This window comes from Lissotriton helveticus, chromosome 4_1 (assembly GCF_964261635.1).
Source record: "Lissotriton helveticus chromosome 4_1, aLisHel1.1, whole genome shotgun sequence".
NCBI lineage: Eukaryota > Metazoa > Chordata > Amphibia > Caudata > Salamandridae > Lissotriton > Lissotriton helveticus.
Genome location: NC_136063.1, coordinates 834,875,482 through 834,891,398, shown reverse-complemented (window position 1 = coordinate 834,891,398; position 15,917 = coordinate 834,875,482). Strand labels below are relative to the sequence as shown.

The following is a 15,917-nucleotide window of genomic DNA, read 5'->3' as shown; positions in this document are numbered from 1 at the left end:
GGAGAGGGGTGTAACCACCCCCCTCCTAGTCCCACCCATAGGGCAGGACTTAGTCGCGTGCCAGCCCCTTTTTGCAGGATAAAGGTAGGACCTGGCCCCCTTCCAAATCAGATCATCTTTGAATCCTGAAACTACTTTCTTCAAGAAGGAACTCAAGACTCTTCTCAAGATTTCTCCCTTGTGACTAAGGAGTAGTCACCCTGCAGCAGCAGGCACCAACCAAGCATCGCGGTTTGTTGCCAGTCTCTCCTTCGGATCAAGACTGCTCCAGCACGACGAGAACCGGCTTCCCTGGCACCTCTGACCTCAACCTGCATCATCAGCCCAGCTGTGATCCGTGGGTGTGACGAGACCTCGAGGGACCGGCCATCTTCAGAACTGCACGACGCTTGTCCAGCACGACTCCCGAGTGACCCTCGACTGAGTGCTTTGGGGTAAGAGAAGCCCCGACCCTGAGCAGCTCCAGCACCGAAGTTCAGCCCCCCTGCATCCACGAGATCGGCGTGGGGCCCTTCTGCTTTTTGCTGCTCACCGCGTTGTCCAGGTCGCTTGCCCGTTGGCTAGTGGCCCCCTCACGACGCTCCACGACGACAACCACTGCTGGTCTGGTTGCTCCACACTAGCCCTTGCTCCCCTCCAAAAGAGGAGCACCCTGGACCCTCCTGGTCCACTCAAGACGCCATTTTAGGTCCACCGCGTGGGCCTTGCATTTGCCAAGACTTGTTGCCCAATCCTGGGTCCAGCGACGTCGACAGCAAGTACCTTCGTGGGACAGCTCGCACCTCCATCCTGGTCGCCGACAACGCCTCCTGGTCCGAGAGACTGCAGAGCCCAGCAGCGCCCACTCACCTGGCTGAGGTGACTTCGTCCGGTGCCATCCTGGTGCCCACTCCAATCACTGGCTAGTGATTCAGAACTTGGTCCCCTCTGCTTACAGGTTTCTTCTTCCTTGATCCAGGCTTGGATCACTCCGAACTTTCTTCACTGGCCGCCTGCCAGCAACTCTTTCTTCAGGCTCCTGGATCTTCAACGTGGGTTTCCGATGCAACTTCAACCCTATGCAGCCGCAGCCCCTGGGCTAGGTAACCTGAGTACTCCGGTGCTACAGCATAGTCCAACACCCTAAGTGTTCGGATCCACTCTTGTTTTTGATCCACCTAGTCGGGTTCGCCCGAGAACAGTAACTTTGCAACTGCTAGCCTCCATAGACTTTTTCCCGCCTTACGCGTGAGAGTTCCCACTCTGCACACGACGTCCACAGGCCTCCTGCATCTAATCCCAGTGTTTAGACTTGTAGGCCTAGCGATTCCTAAGTCTAGAAAAGTATTACTTACCTGCTAGCAAGTTCGCATTCCACTTACTGTGTATATGGTTTTTCGTGCCCCTAGGGCATCTGTGTAAATTGTGCGACTTAAAGTATTTTCGTAAGAGTTTTGTTGTGTGCTTAGCTCCCTGACTCATAATGAGTTCAGGGTAGTCTTGTTATAAATAAATATCTGTTTATTTTCATAACAACTTGTGTGGTGTCCTTTCACTTGGTGTTCAAGGGGTAATGTGATGGTAAAACAGCTGGCTTAACACGCCCTCTAGAGTCTTAGCCTTAGACTGCTCGTATCCATGCTACTAGGATAGCTGGTCTATAAGGTTGACTTACAACCAATCATCAATAAGGGTTGTTTGGACTGATACATAGTGATCACTAGAATAGTGAGCACTGCATATCAGGCCAACTTCTCACACCGACTGCTCACAATGTATTCCTCATTTCTCCGGCTCCTTGGAGGTACCTTTTTCTTACAGCACGTGGGTTCTCATGATCTACTACTAACTCTATCCTCTCAGTTAGCTGAGGGAAAAGTTCTCCCCTTTGCAAATATTTGCCCAAAGCCTCCACAAATTCTACTCTTACTGCACATATCTCTTCCACTAAACTACCTCTCTGCCCTTAAATAGCTGTATTTTAACACTAGATCAATCCCCAAGCATTCAGTAGAAATTTGGGACCTCCTTACATCAGTATTAACAGATCTGTGTTTCATTACAGAAACATGGCTACATTAGTCAGCTCTGCCTTGCATACCCATCACATTTCCAGAAAACTATAAACTGGTCAGGCAGGGAATCAAAAGCGAGAGGTTGAATAGGCATAGCCTTCTGGGATTTACTTAAAGTGGAAATCCTTGACGCCCGCCCTACTTACTAATTGGTTAGCGATATTTAAATTTGAATCCCTCAATGCTGATACCTCGATATGCACTCAAGTCCAATGCCCCCATGGCCAAAAGAAAGAGTTTAGCCATAATCTAGTTGAACGGTTAGCCCCTTATGTACTATCCACACAAAACTTCTTAGGAGTTTTTAACTGCCAAGTGGACGTAGCCACTAATTCTGATGTCTGTGTGTGGCTATCAAACTATGAAATGTAAGATCTTCACTTGTCTGTGACTGGCCCAACACATTAGGCAGGCAACACTTTAGACCTCGGTACTGTCCGATTACCTCAAATGGACCCCCCAACCCCTAATATGGGCATATCATTTTTTGATAAGTTTTCAAATCCCTTATATGACCCTTCCCTCAATACCATTGGCCCAAAAGCAATCCATCAAGAGGCCATGCAAACGGATTACCTTGGAGTCTTTTTAATCCACTATTTACATTCCCTCACCTGACAAGTCACTGGGCAAAAATTCAGCCTTAGCGCTGTTTAATGGCTCCCTCTCTTGCACTAAGCACTGTGGCTCCCCACAAATCTTTTCGCACTAAGCAACATAACTGCAATGCTTCTTGGTACACAGCAGAATTGAAAGCCGATAAAGCATGCTGTAAAAAGCTAGAGAGCAAATGGAGGGTGTCAAAAACTAGTATAGATAAACAAACATTTAAATCTGACCTACAGGTGTCCCACAGTAAAATAAGGACAGCTCACAGACAACACATTGTCAACAAAATAGACTATCTGGTATTTCCTCTAAGGAATTATTTAAAATCTTAAAAACCTCTGCTAAACCCCTAGCATGTTCCTCTATAATTCCTGCCTCTTAGATTCTCCGCGACACCTTGGGTAGCCATTTCCAAACCAAAATTATTATCTACTGTAGTTTTCATTCCACTACTATCTTCTTAACTGACCCTTGCGTCATTTATCTACGATGAACCTCTGCATCAGTGGTGCTCAAAAGATTTGAGCATATTTCTCTAACTCAGATGCTCGATCTGCTAGCCAAAGCCAAATCTAGCTCCCCTTCTGATCTTTGGCCTGCTTAGATCATGGCAACTCTCTCCCTTCTTCTTGCACCTGCGATTACAGCTTTGTGTAACAGTCCCTGACCCAAGCCTCAGCCCCACAGCTTTGAAAAGCAGCACATGTAACACCCACCCTAAAGAAACCTAATTCAGAGCCCAAGGATCTAACTATCATCCCATAGTTCTCCTTCCACTGTTAGGCAAGTTCTTGGAGACCCATGTCAACAAGCAGCTCTCATTTTATTTTGAGAGCAATAGCTTGTTAACTATCTCGTAATCGGGCTTCATACCATCCCACAGCACAAAGACGGCACTGCTGAAGTGGAAGACACTATTAGGTTATTTTTGGACGCAGGAAACCCCGCCATGCTGGTCCTGCTCAACTTACCAGCGACGTTCAACACCATCTCCCAATCCATCTTGGTGCAGCATCTTCATTAGATAGACATCCAGGGACCGCCCTCAACTGACGGATTTCCATAAGGGCAGGGTCCAAGCAGTTTCTATATGCACGTTCCACTCTAAAACCACCGCCTCGGACAAGAGGTGTTCCTCAGGGGGATCCTCCTTGAGCCCTATGCTTTTTAACATCTATGTAGCCCCCCTTGCCCGATTAGTCCTGAGGATTCAAAACTTTTTCTTCGGTAGAAGACTCTCAGTTGGTAATCCCGTTCGGGCGCAACACTGAAAATGTTAAACAGCGCTAGTCGCTTGCATGATCAAAAATTGTGATTTGGATATCCCTCATCTGTGTGGGGGAAAACAGAGTTTCTGCTGTTTTGGAAAAGCCCAGCTCTATTGGATGGAGTACTGGTGGCTGGTGGAACTTGGTCCTGCCCTGTTGCCCAGTAGCACGGCTAGGTACTTGGGTGTACTTTTAGATGATAAACTGAGAGACCAGAGTATCTCGTTCTGCGGTACTTGTTTTAGCATTATGCTGCTTCTGAAGAAAACCTTTCAGTGGCTTTCTTTGAGCTCCTGGAAGACACTCAACCAGGCATTAATAATCAGCCATCTGGATTATGGCAATGCCCTAATCCTCGCTTCCAGCAAATCCCTCCTATCAAAATGGCAGGTTGTCCAAAACACCACCGCCCGTATGGTAAACAGCCTGCCTCCACCGTCCTCTCCTCGCTTAGAGTTCTACACTGACTCCCCATTTGAAAGAGAGCCTTATTCAAACTGCCTGCCTGATCTACAAGGCTTTCACAAGGTACCTTCAGGACAGACTTGCTTAGTACGTTTCGTACAGAATCCTACGATCTAGTAATCGACTGCTTCCATGTTCCCGGTGTATCCGCACAGCCAAATATGATGGCAGTCTTTTGTTACCTTGGACCGCACCATTTAAACAAGCTTCCCTTGTACATCAGGGCATGCACTAACCTGGTTGTTTAATTGCTGCTTTTAAATCCTCTTCCTGCTGTTCACAGCGTTGAGATATCCCTTTGGGGATTCGTTGTATGCTATATTAAGACTAATATAGCATAACATTGCAAAGCAAATTACTGATGAGCAGAGGCTAAAACTGGGCTCACGAGGGTTACTGCTGCACGCTTGTGGTCCTAGTTCCGCACTTGTGTTAGGGCTTCTGGGAGCAGTTTCCACACCATCGCGTTGGTGTGTGAACCTCGTCCCTCTCATACTGGAGCTGCTGAGATAAAGCTCGGGCGGCATTGGCGACCATGTTGGGTGAGGAGAGTGGCCTCAGTCTGCAGTGGCATGTCAAGCTGCACTTAATTCCTGTGACTTATTTGGACAAAAAATGAACAACTTGTATATCATTTTGAATTTTGTATGTCATTAATCTGCATTTCAGGGACTTTCTATTTCCTTTTGACTTGCATCATAGAGTAAGCATTTGAGCCAAAAGACCAGTTTATTTTCATTAACTAAACCTTTTTTTCAAGCTGCTTATTTAGCTTATTGAACTGTTAGATTTTTTTAAGCCATGGTGATATTTATTGTTTTCATGCTCCCCTGCTACATTGGCTTCACTACAGAATTACCTTAAGGGAAAGGGTTGTGATAGCAGTTTAAACTATTGTGGCTCTTCTGCAGAGGTTAAATCAGTGTGGTGATTGGTCATTGCAATTGTGGTCGTAGCATACAGTCCTTTTACTTTCTAATTTCATATATATATAATTTTTTTTCTAGAAAGTGTGATTTTTATGTTTTAATGTTTACCTTATTTTTTAGATTGATACCTTGGCATCTCAGTGTTTAATCTTTGAAAAGAACAAGGCTATTGGGCCTCGTGCTGCATCAGATATTAAAATTCTGTTTGTGCCTCTTCGTCCTGGAATCTTCCAATATGTGCTCAGTGTTTCTTCTTGGCCTGTAAATACTAATGGAACTCCTCCACTTCAATCGGACGTTTTGGCCACAAAGGTTATTTTGACTGCCTTCGCGGAAAATCCTTCTATTGAGGTAAGAGGTTTGAAGTGTGTGCGGTTTGTAAATAAAATGTTGAGATTTTACTTGTTATATGGCATCAATTAGGTGTTGTGGGAATAAAAATAAGGATTAACTTGCAACGTTCAACGTACGGAAAAGGTATGTGTGTGTGTATATATATATTAAATTTGGGGGTCTCTACCAAATAGGTACCCTTGCGTCTAGTCAGGGTAAGGGGGTACACTCCTAAAATAACCCCTGCTCACCCCCTTGGTAGCTTGGCACGAGCAGACCGGTTTATCTCAGAGGCAGTGTGTAAAGCATTTGTGAAGACATACAGTACCCACCTCAGATGGACACCACACAAGTTGTACTATAAAAATAAATAAGTATTTTTATATAGACTTAACACAAGACCACAAACGACAAAATCCACTATACTGCACTTTAAAAATGTTAGATTTAGCTTAGTTCTCTTAAGATGTTAAAATACAACACTGTGAGCCAATTGTACCCTAGGATGCATAACGCTGTACAACGAAAGTGTTGCAGGGAAGGTGATGCGTCGGTTCCTTACACGCAAGAATGGTGATGCGTTGGGTCCCCACTGATGTGTAGGGGATGCGTCGGTTCTTCTCGGCGTGGGTAGGTGATTCGTCAGTTTCTTGCTGCGCTTCCTTGGCGATGCAGCTCGCAACGCTGTGATGCGATGAAGCTCCGGTACAATGAAACAAAAATGGCGTCTTCTCCTTGATGCGACACGACATTTGAGATGTCATCAGTGATGTTACTGACCATGTCATGAGTGTTGTAATATGTGACGTCATCAGCAGTGCATTAACTATAACAGCAAAATTTCAATAGTTTTGTACGACTGAAATGTCCAACTAACTAGAACATCCCTGAAACCTATGGTTTTTTCAGTTAATTTCGAAGTTTTTTTAAATGCTAATTTCGAAGTATAACATAACAGTCGTGTTTGCAAAGTGACGGAGAAAGGTGAGCATGGCTTGCGAACACCTCTTAGCAATCCCACTGTGTGGGATTTATTGGAGGTAACAGAAAGAGTAGTTAGCCCCCAACGTCAACCTTGGGGGCCATCTACCCATCCTATTACTTCCAGTAAGTCTGACACAGTAGGATTGCTAACTTCTCATACCAGGCCACTCCCCCTTTATCCACCACTCTGCAAACGCGCCCCCTGGCACGTTGTAAGTTGGGGATTTAATTCCCCTTGAATACTGAGTGTCCGTGGGGGCCAACTAGCCCACCAGGTACAACCAGTAAACGCCACAGAGCTGGAATGCAGAGAGGTGGTCAGAGGCCACGCCCCTTTTTACACTACTCTGCAAACACGGATCCTGGCGCACTGCTGCTCGGAGGATGAAGTCCACTGGTGTCCTGAGACCTCATTGCCCCTAAAGCAGTGTGCTAAGAGGCGTGTTTGCAGAGTGGTGTAAGAAGGGGCATGGCCTCGGACCACCTCTGTGGCACTTACTGGAGGTAACTGGTGAGCTAGTTGGCCCCGAGGGACCCTCAATATTAAAGGGAAATTCATTCCCAACTTACAACGCACCAGGGGAGCATTTGCAGAGTGGTGCAGGGAGAGGGCAGGGCCTCCGGCGAGATGCCGGCTTTTTTTTAAATTTGTTTTTTAGAAGGGGGGATGTGTTGCACCCCTTTTATATTTTTGGGGCCCTAGGGACCCCATCACCAGGGCCTGACCCCTTTTTATAATTTTTCTTTTTTTTAAAACAGGAAGGGGGCTGCGTGGCGCCCCATTCCCGAGGTCAATTACTGCCCCAGGGACCCCATCCCCGGGGCATGGGCAGACTTTCATTAATTTATTTAAATATTTGGAGGGGGGCCCCCCTCCTCAGGCCAAATATGGCCAAATATGGCCCCGGGGACCCCATCCCCTGGGGCCGGCCTTTAAGTTTTAAAAAAATATTTTATTGCAGGGGAGGAGGGCAGCGTGGCTCCCCTCCTGGGCCACTTCTGGCTCCGGGGACCCCATCCATGGCCTCATTGTTGGGGACCGTGGGGGGAGCCCCAATGCCCCCACGGTCCTGCTAGTTCCCCGCCTCCTGTCTGAGCCGGCTTTGCTTTTACATAAGGTAAGCTGCTAACATGCCGCTCCCCGTGTGCAAAAGCAACTCTGCTTTTTTTTTTTTTTGTAAACATATGTTCGAGGCATGTGGGCTGCTGAATTCATATCTATAGCATAGATCGCCGCCTAGTGTTGGGTCCGAATGATTGCACATTGTTGTCCTGGAAGAGTCTTCGAAGTATCACGAGATAGGTGGCTCCTCCCCTGGACTACAGTGCGCATGGGCATCGACTCCATCCCCAGATTGTTTTTTTCCGCCATTGGGTTTGGATGCATATTTGATCACTCAAGATCGAAATCGATAAAAACTTTCCCTTACGCCCGAAGGCCTTCCCTTTAGCGTCGGTATTGTCTTGCGTTCGGTGCCCCACTCTGTTCCGGCTCAGTTCCCGAGTCGGACATTCTGAGAAGTCGCGTGGCTCTTCGGTGCTCGAGGCCCATTCGACGCAACCAGACTTTCGACGACACATCATGGAGCGGAGCCCGTTCAAGAAATGTCCCGTGTGCGGATCGAAGTATCCCCACATCAATGTCCACCCGGTGTGCAACAAGTGCCTGTCGCCGGATCACGATGAAGCCAACTGTATGGCGTGTTCCCGTTTCCGCTCGAAGAAGACGATTCGACTTCGGCGCGTGGTGCGCCAGGAGGCCCGGCAGACGGCCCTGGCACCAGTGGACATTTTCGAGGGAGAAGAGGCGGACGAGCAGGAAGTTCGACAGCCGCTCTCTACTCCGACAGAGGAGCTCGACTACAACTACGACGCAGACGTCGAAGTGATCGATGCAGAAGAAGTCGACTAGGTAGGAGACGACAATGAAGCCTATGGGGCCACGGAAGATAGCTCAGGCGAAGAGCTATGCCCCGATCAAACAATCACTAAGGCTCAGGTCGAGGGATCGCCACATGGCCTTACCCAAGACCTTACACCTGGATCCACGGTCTCCCCTACGGGCCCGACTACGGACACTTATGCGGAGCCGCCATTGGTGAAATCGAAACCGAAAGTGAAAGCTTCAGTCTCGACAAAAGTGATAGAGACGCCATCGAAACAGAAGACGTCTGTCGCTCCGGTCGCCTCCTCGTCTTCCGACAGGTCGGGGCAGCCGAAGACGAAGAAGGTTGTCGATCCGGTTCAGAAGGGCGTCGAACCGAAGTCGCTCAAGGGCGTCGAGCCAAAACCGCTCAAGGGCGTCGAGCCGAAGACTGGGGCACCGAGACCAATTGTCAAGGCCGCCGACCCGAAACCGTCGGCGCCAAAGGCCGTCGTCACGGAAGGCCAACATAGCGATCCAAAAGCGGCAGCTCCTGCGCCTCGAACGGTGGAGGTCAAAAGTTCGGCACTCAAGTCTGCACTTGCGGGTAGACCGAGAACGCCTGTCGGGTCGACGAAACCGTCCGCCTCCTTCACAAAGCAGGTGTCAGACTCGTTGCAACGCATCAGGAATAAGGCTTCCACGGTCGATCTGAAGGATACTTCCACCCCGAAGCCCGCTACCAAAACGCCAAAATCTTCGGCACCGATCCAGTTCACGCTGCCGCCGAAAGTGGCGCCGAAGGCGTTCGCGCCCAAGTCGGTCGACGACGCGCCCAAGAAGGTATCCACGGGGTCGAAACCTCCACAGCCAGTGGTGAGCTTGAAGCATCGACAACCCCTGCTGGAGGAGCAGTCGGAGCACTTTATCGACGCTGAGACCGGTAAACTTTCACTCTACAAACGAAAGATCACGCCGGCACAGCCTATGGAGTCCTACATCATTCCCTTAAAACGCAAAAAGCCTTCTATGGATTCCCCAGTGCTGGTGGAGCCCATTGATCCACGGCCTCGGACCATTGCTCCATCCTCACCCACTTATTCAGATGTGGAGGCTGGGGAGGGGGATGATGAGGAGTACAACTTCCCTGCCAATACTGATCCTGAGGATCACCAGGACTCATGGGCAGATGCAGGGGACCCTGATGATCCGCACACTGCCCAGGACACTCAAGTGTATAATGTCAAAACCTCTCCTACTGAGGATTCTGCGGCATTCAATGCTCTTATTGAGGGGGCGGCTACAAATCATGACGTCCAGCTGCATGCTGACCCTGTTGAGGTGGACTTTCTGTTTGATACCTTTTCCACCTCTGAAAAAACTGTCAAGACTCTGCCAATGCTAAAGGGGGTTCTGAAACATGTGGCAGACATCTTTAAGGAACCCACGCGTGCCAGGGTTATAAACCCCAGGATTGAGAAAAAGTATAAGCTGGCACCTGGCTACCCTGCCTACATCAAGGGCCAGTTGCCGTTGGACTCTTTGGTCGTTTCTAATGCCCGGAAGAGGGCAAATTCTCAAACCACCGGTGATGCTCCTCCCCCTGACAAGGAATCGAAAGTGCTCGAGGCAGCAGGGAAGAGGGTGGCGGCTCAAGCGGCCAATATCTGGCGTATTTCAAACACTCAGGCACTCCTGGCCAGATATGACAGGGCACACTATGATGCACTTGAGACCCTGTTACAGCACTTGCCCGATCAGTATAAAGAGGCAGCAGAGATGTTCATTCAGGAAGGGAAGCTCATCTCGAATGCTTCCATTAAATGTGCACTGGACTCAGCAGACACCGCGGCCAGGGCGATTAACACAAGTGTGAGGCTGCGGCGTCAGGCCTGGCTCAGGATCTCCGCGTTCAAACCGGAGATACAGACCACCATCCTCAATCAGCCTGTGAACCCTGATCGCTTATTTGCACCTGAGGTGGATACTGTGAGAAGTTGGCCTGATATGCAGTGCTCACTATTCTAGTGAACACTATGTATCAGTCCAAACAACCCTTATTGATGATTGGTTGTAAGTCAACCTGATAGACCAGCTATCCTAGTAGCATGGATACGAGCTGTCTAAGGCTAAGACTCTAGAGGGCGTGTTAAGCCAGCTGTTTTACCATCACATTACCCCTTGAACACCAAGTGAAAGGACACCACACAAGTTATCAAAAATAAAGTGTATTTATTTATAACAAGACTACCCTGGCTCTTTATGAGACAGGGAGCTAAGCACACAACAAAACTCTTAAGAAAATACTTTAAGTCGCACAATTTACACAAATGCCCGAGGGGCACGAAAAACCATATACTCAGTAAGTGGAATGCGAACTTGCTAGCAGGTAAGTAATACTTTTCTAGACTCAGGAATCGCTAGGCCTACAATTCTAAACACTGGGATTAGATGCAGGAGGCCTGTGGACGTCGTGTGCAGAGTGGGAACTCTCACGCGTAAGGCGGGAAAAAGTCTATGGAGGCTAGCAGTTGCAAAGTTACTGTTCTCGGGCGAACCCGACTAGGTGGGTCGAAAACAAGAGTGGATCCGAACACTTAGGGTGTTGGACTATGCTGGAGCACCGGGGTACTCAGGTTACCTAGCCCAGGGGCTGCGGCTGCATAGGGTTGAAGTTGCGTCGGAAACCCTCATTGAAGATCCAGGAGCCTGAAGAAAGAAGTTGCTGACAGGCGGCCAGTGAAGGAGTTCGGGGTGATCCAAGCCTGGATCAGGGAAGAAGAAACCTGTAAGCAGAGGGGACCAAGTTCGGAATCACTAGCCAGTGATTTGAGTGGGCACCAGGATGGCACCGGACAAAGTCACCTCAGCCAGGTGAGTGGGCGCTGCTGGGCTCTGCAGTCTCTCGGACCAGGAGGCGTTGTCGGCGACCAGGATGGAGGTGCGAGCTGTCCCACGAAGGTTCTTGCTGTCGACATCGCTGGACCCAGGATTGGGCAACAAGTCTTGTCAAATGCAAGGCCCACGCGGTGGACCTAAAATGGCGTCTTGAGTGGACCAGGAGGGTCCAGGGTGCTCCTCTTTTGGAGGGGAGCAAGGGCTAGTCTGGAGCAACCAGACCAGCAGTGGTTGTCGTCGTGGAGCGTCGTGAGAGGGCCACTAGCCAACGGGCAAGCGACCTGGACAACGCGGTTGGCAGCAAAGAGCAGAAGGGCCCCAGGCAGATCTCGTGGATGCAGGGGGGCTGAACTTCGGTGCTGGAGCTGCTCAGGGTCGGGGCTTCTCTTACCCCAAAGCACTCGGTCGTGGGTCACTCAGCGGTCGTGCTGGACAAGCGTCGTGCAGTTCTGAAGATGGCCGGTCCCTCGAGGTCTCGTCGCACCCACGGATCACAGCTGGGCTGATGATGTAGGTTGAGGTCAGAGGTGCCAGGGAAGCCGGTTCTCGTCGCGCTGGAGCAGTCTTGATCCGAAGGAGAGACTGGCAACAAACCGCGATGCTTGGTTGGTGCCTGCTGCTGCAGGGTGACTACTCCTTAGTCACAAGGGAGAATCTTGGGAAGAAGTCTTGAGTTCCTTTCGTGGAAAGTAGTTTCAGGATTCAAAGATGATCTGATTTGGAAGGGGGCCAGGTCCTACCTTTATCCTGCAAAAAGGGGCTGGCACGCGACTAAGTCCTGCCCTATGGGTGGGACTAGGAGGGGGTGGTTACACCCCTCTCCTTTGGCGGGCTTTCCCCAGGTCAGGGGCTGGAGTGCCCCTGGAACTGGTTCCAGCCGGCCTATGCACAGTGAGCACCGGGGTGCCACCTGCAGTCACCTTCCTCTAAAGCCCTGCCTACCTAGGATACACAAAATCCTGTCTGGGACGGTGCTGGCACCGCCCCTGGCAGGAAACCCTTTGTCCTTGCCTCCTGGGCTGGGAGGACTCCCAGCAGCAGGAGGGCAGACTTGTGTCTCGGTGGCAGCATCCATTTTGTGGAGCTAAGGCTCTGTCTGACTTTAACCGGGGTTACAGGTTACATACATGTCGTGTCCCTCTAGAAGGGTGGAATGCTAACCCCGTCGCCAGAATTGGCGAGGGGTTAGTATTCCAATTCGTATGACACCTTACTCGACATGTTTTGATAAAGCGATACCAGAGTTGGCATATAACCGCGAGGATTATAATGCACTTAAGAGTATATGGTATGCGATATCATGGAAACGGCTAAGGGATGGAGCCCGAAAGCCGCAGACAGGCTCAGCTCATGCCAGAGCACTATCTCACACGATTCCAAGCACTCTGCCTTCAGGATTGTCAAGGCCTGCCATAGGAGTGACTGATAGGAGATCTGTGTGTCCATTTTAGGGTTAGATATAGGTATACTATATCTAAAGCAAAGGGTGATTACACCACCTTGCCCCAGCTGTCGTGCAGCCAGTTGTGTCCGATTTGGATGGCCAGCCAGGGGTGGCATAATACATGCTGCAGCCCCTGGTAGGCCCTGGGTACACCTATGCCCTGGGTACCTAAGGTACACTGTACAGGGACTGATAAGGTGACTCAGTATCCAATTAGATATGTACCTAGGGTACATGGAATCCATTTTACAGAGAGAGCAGTAGGCCTGGGGTCCTGAATAGCAGGGCCCCAGGTCAACTAAGTCAGAAAACCAGCAAAACACCAGGCAAAAAGTTGGGGGCAACCATAGTCAGGGATCTACCTTCCTACAGATACCACCCTGGAAAAAATAAAGAAAGACACCGAGACTGCAAAGTCCATGGGAGCTCTCCAGTCCAGTTCAGGGGTAGTACTTTTTGTCGCTCAAGCAATAGAGGTGTTTCCAGAGGCCAGATGTCCCAGCAAACACAGTACAATAAAGGTGGGGCGCAGACCTCTTACAACAAGCAAAGTAGAGGCGGCTATCGTGGCAACAGCGCCAAGGGCAGAGGTCGTGGAAACAACAACTCCCGATCCTCCGCCACCAACAAACAGTGACGCCTTGTCCCTGCCCCCCCGACCATATAACACCTGTCGGGGGGGGGGGGCTCCAACAGTTCCTGCCAGTCTGGAAATCCATCACCACAGACAGGTGGGTCAGAAAACTTATCCTATACGGTTATTGTCTGGAGTTAACATCCACTCCACCCAACATCCCACCAAGGCACTGTCCTATGTCAACAGAGCATTTGCACTTATTGCAGCAGGAGATGCTCGTCATGCTGCAAAAAGGGGCAATAGAGCTCGGGCCGGTGGAGGACAGAGGATCCGGAGTGTACTCCCTGTACTTCCTGATCCCAAAAAAGGACGGGTCCCTCAGACCCATACTGGATCTCAGACCCCTAAACCAGTACATTCTCTCAGAACACTTTCACATGCTCACGCTGCAGCAGGTTCTTCCGTTGCTCAATCAGGGAGACTTCCTCACAACATTGGATCTCAAGGATGCATATTTTCACATTCCACTACATCCGTCACACAGAAAATACCTCAGATTCACCATTCAGAATCAGCATTATCAGTTCAAGGTCCTCCCTTTCGGAGTGACCACAGCGCCCAGGGTCTTCACAAAGTGCTTGGCGACAGTGGCTGCGCACCTCAGGAGGCAGAACGTTCACGTCTACCCTTATCTGGACGACTGGCTTGTCCAAGCAAAGTCGGCCCAGCAGTGCGCTGCCAACATGTCCCACACCATTCACCTTCTTCACAATCTGGGATTCTCACTGAATTATCCAAAGTCGCACCTTCAGCCAGCCCATGTACAGCAGTAACTGGGCGCGACAATAAATACTCTGGCAGCCACAGCTCAGCCGAATTCTGTGAGGATCAACAGCATTCAGTCGCTGATCCAGAAGTTCAGACCGCAACACTCGCTTCCGGCACGAGTGTTCATGCAGTTGATAGGCATGATGGCCTCCTGCATTTTCATAGTCCTGCATGCGAGACTACATATGCGTCCGCTTCAGGAGTGCTTGGCGCACCAGTGGACTCAGGCTCAAGGACAGTTAAAAGACCTAGTGTTTGTGACCGGTCGGGCATACAACTCTCTGCATTGGTGGAATCCCCACAACCTTTGCAAGGGCCGACCGTTCCAAGAGCCTGTGCCACAGATTATTCTGACAACGGACGCATCTCTCCAGGGATGGGGAGCTCATGTACTCCACTACACAGTGCAGGGACTATGGACAACACAGCAAAGGAAGATGCACATCAACTACCTAGAGCTGATGGCAATCTTCATGGCAATGAAGGCATTCAAAGTACATCTGTGCAACAAGGTCGTGTTGATCCGGACGGACAACATGACGGCAATGTACTACATTCAGAAGAAGGGAGGTACACACTCTCCACAGTTGTCTCATCTGGCTCAGAGCATGTGGAAGTGGGCCATTCAGAGGAACATCTTCCTCATGGCGGAACACCTCCCGGGCAAGGACAATCAGATGGCGGATCTGCTCAGCAGGTACAGCCACCAAATGCACGAGTGGGAGATACATCCCTCAGTACTCCGCCCGTACTTCCAGCAGTGGGGTCATCCAGAGACAGACCTGTTCGCCACAAGGGAAAACGCAAAATGCCAAAGCTTTGCCGCCAGGTTCCCGCACCCACAGTCGCAGGGCAATGCGATATGGATGAACTGGTCAGGCAAATTTGCGTATGCTTATCCCCAAGCACCTCTCATACCGATGGTGGCAAGAAAGCTAAAGCAACACTCGATGACACTCATCCTGGTTGCTCCAACGTGGGCACGCCAACCATGGTACACCACGTTTCTAGAACTCTCTGTGGTACCGCATCAAAGGCTGCACCTCACACCCAGGCTTTTGACGGAGAACCGTGGCGACATTCAGCATCTAGATCCGCAACAGCTCAACCTGGCGATCTGGCTCCTGAAGTCTTTGTGGAGCTAAGGCTCTGTCTAACTTTAACCGGGGTTACAGGTTACATACATGTCGTGTCCCTCTAGAAGGGTGGAATGCTAACCCCGTCGCCAGCATTGGCGAGGGGTTAGTATTCCAATTCGTATGACACCTTACTCGACATGTTTTGATAAAGCGATACCAGAGTTGGCATATAACCGCGAGGATTATAATGCACTTAAGAGTATATGGTATGCGATATCATGGAAACGGCTAAGGGATGGATCCCGAAAGCCCCAGACAGGCTCAGCTCATGCCAGAGCACTATCTCACACGATTCCAAGCACTCTGCCTTCAGGATTGTCAAGGCCTGCCATAGGAGTGACTGATAGGAGATCTGTGTGTCCATTTAGGTTTAGATATAGGAATACTATATCTACAGCAAAGGGTGATTACACCACCTTGCCCCAGCTGTCGTGCAGCCAGTTGTCAGATTTGAGTGGCCAGCCAGGGGTGGCATAATACATGCTGCAGCCCCTGGTAGGCCTTGGTTACACCTATGCCCTGAGT

At 49.9% G+C, this 15,917-nt stretch overlaps 1 protein-coding gene across 2 annotated transcripts in view; it reads left to right on the top strand.

The window, feature by feature from the left end:
- Positions 1 to 15,917, top strand: part of CEP192 (centrosomal protein 192) — a 2,224,848-nt gene that overhangs the window by 726,966 nt on the left and 1,481,965 nt on the right. For both annotated transcript variants that reach the window (XM_078687485.1, XM_078687486.1), the window contains exon 22: positions 5,446 to 5,676. In XM_078687485.1, the coding sequence (XP_078543611.1) occupies positions 5,446 to 5,676 (231 nt within the window). The remainder of the gene's footprint in view (positions 1 to 5,445; positions 5,677 to 15,917) is intronic.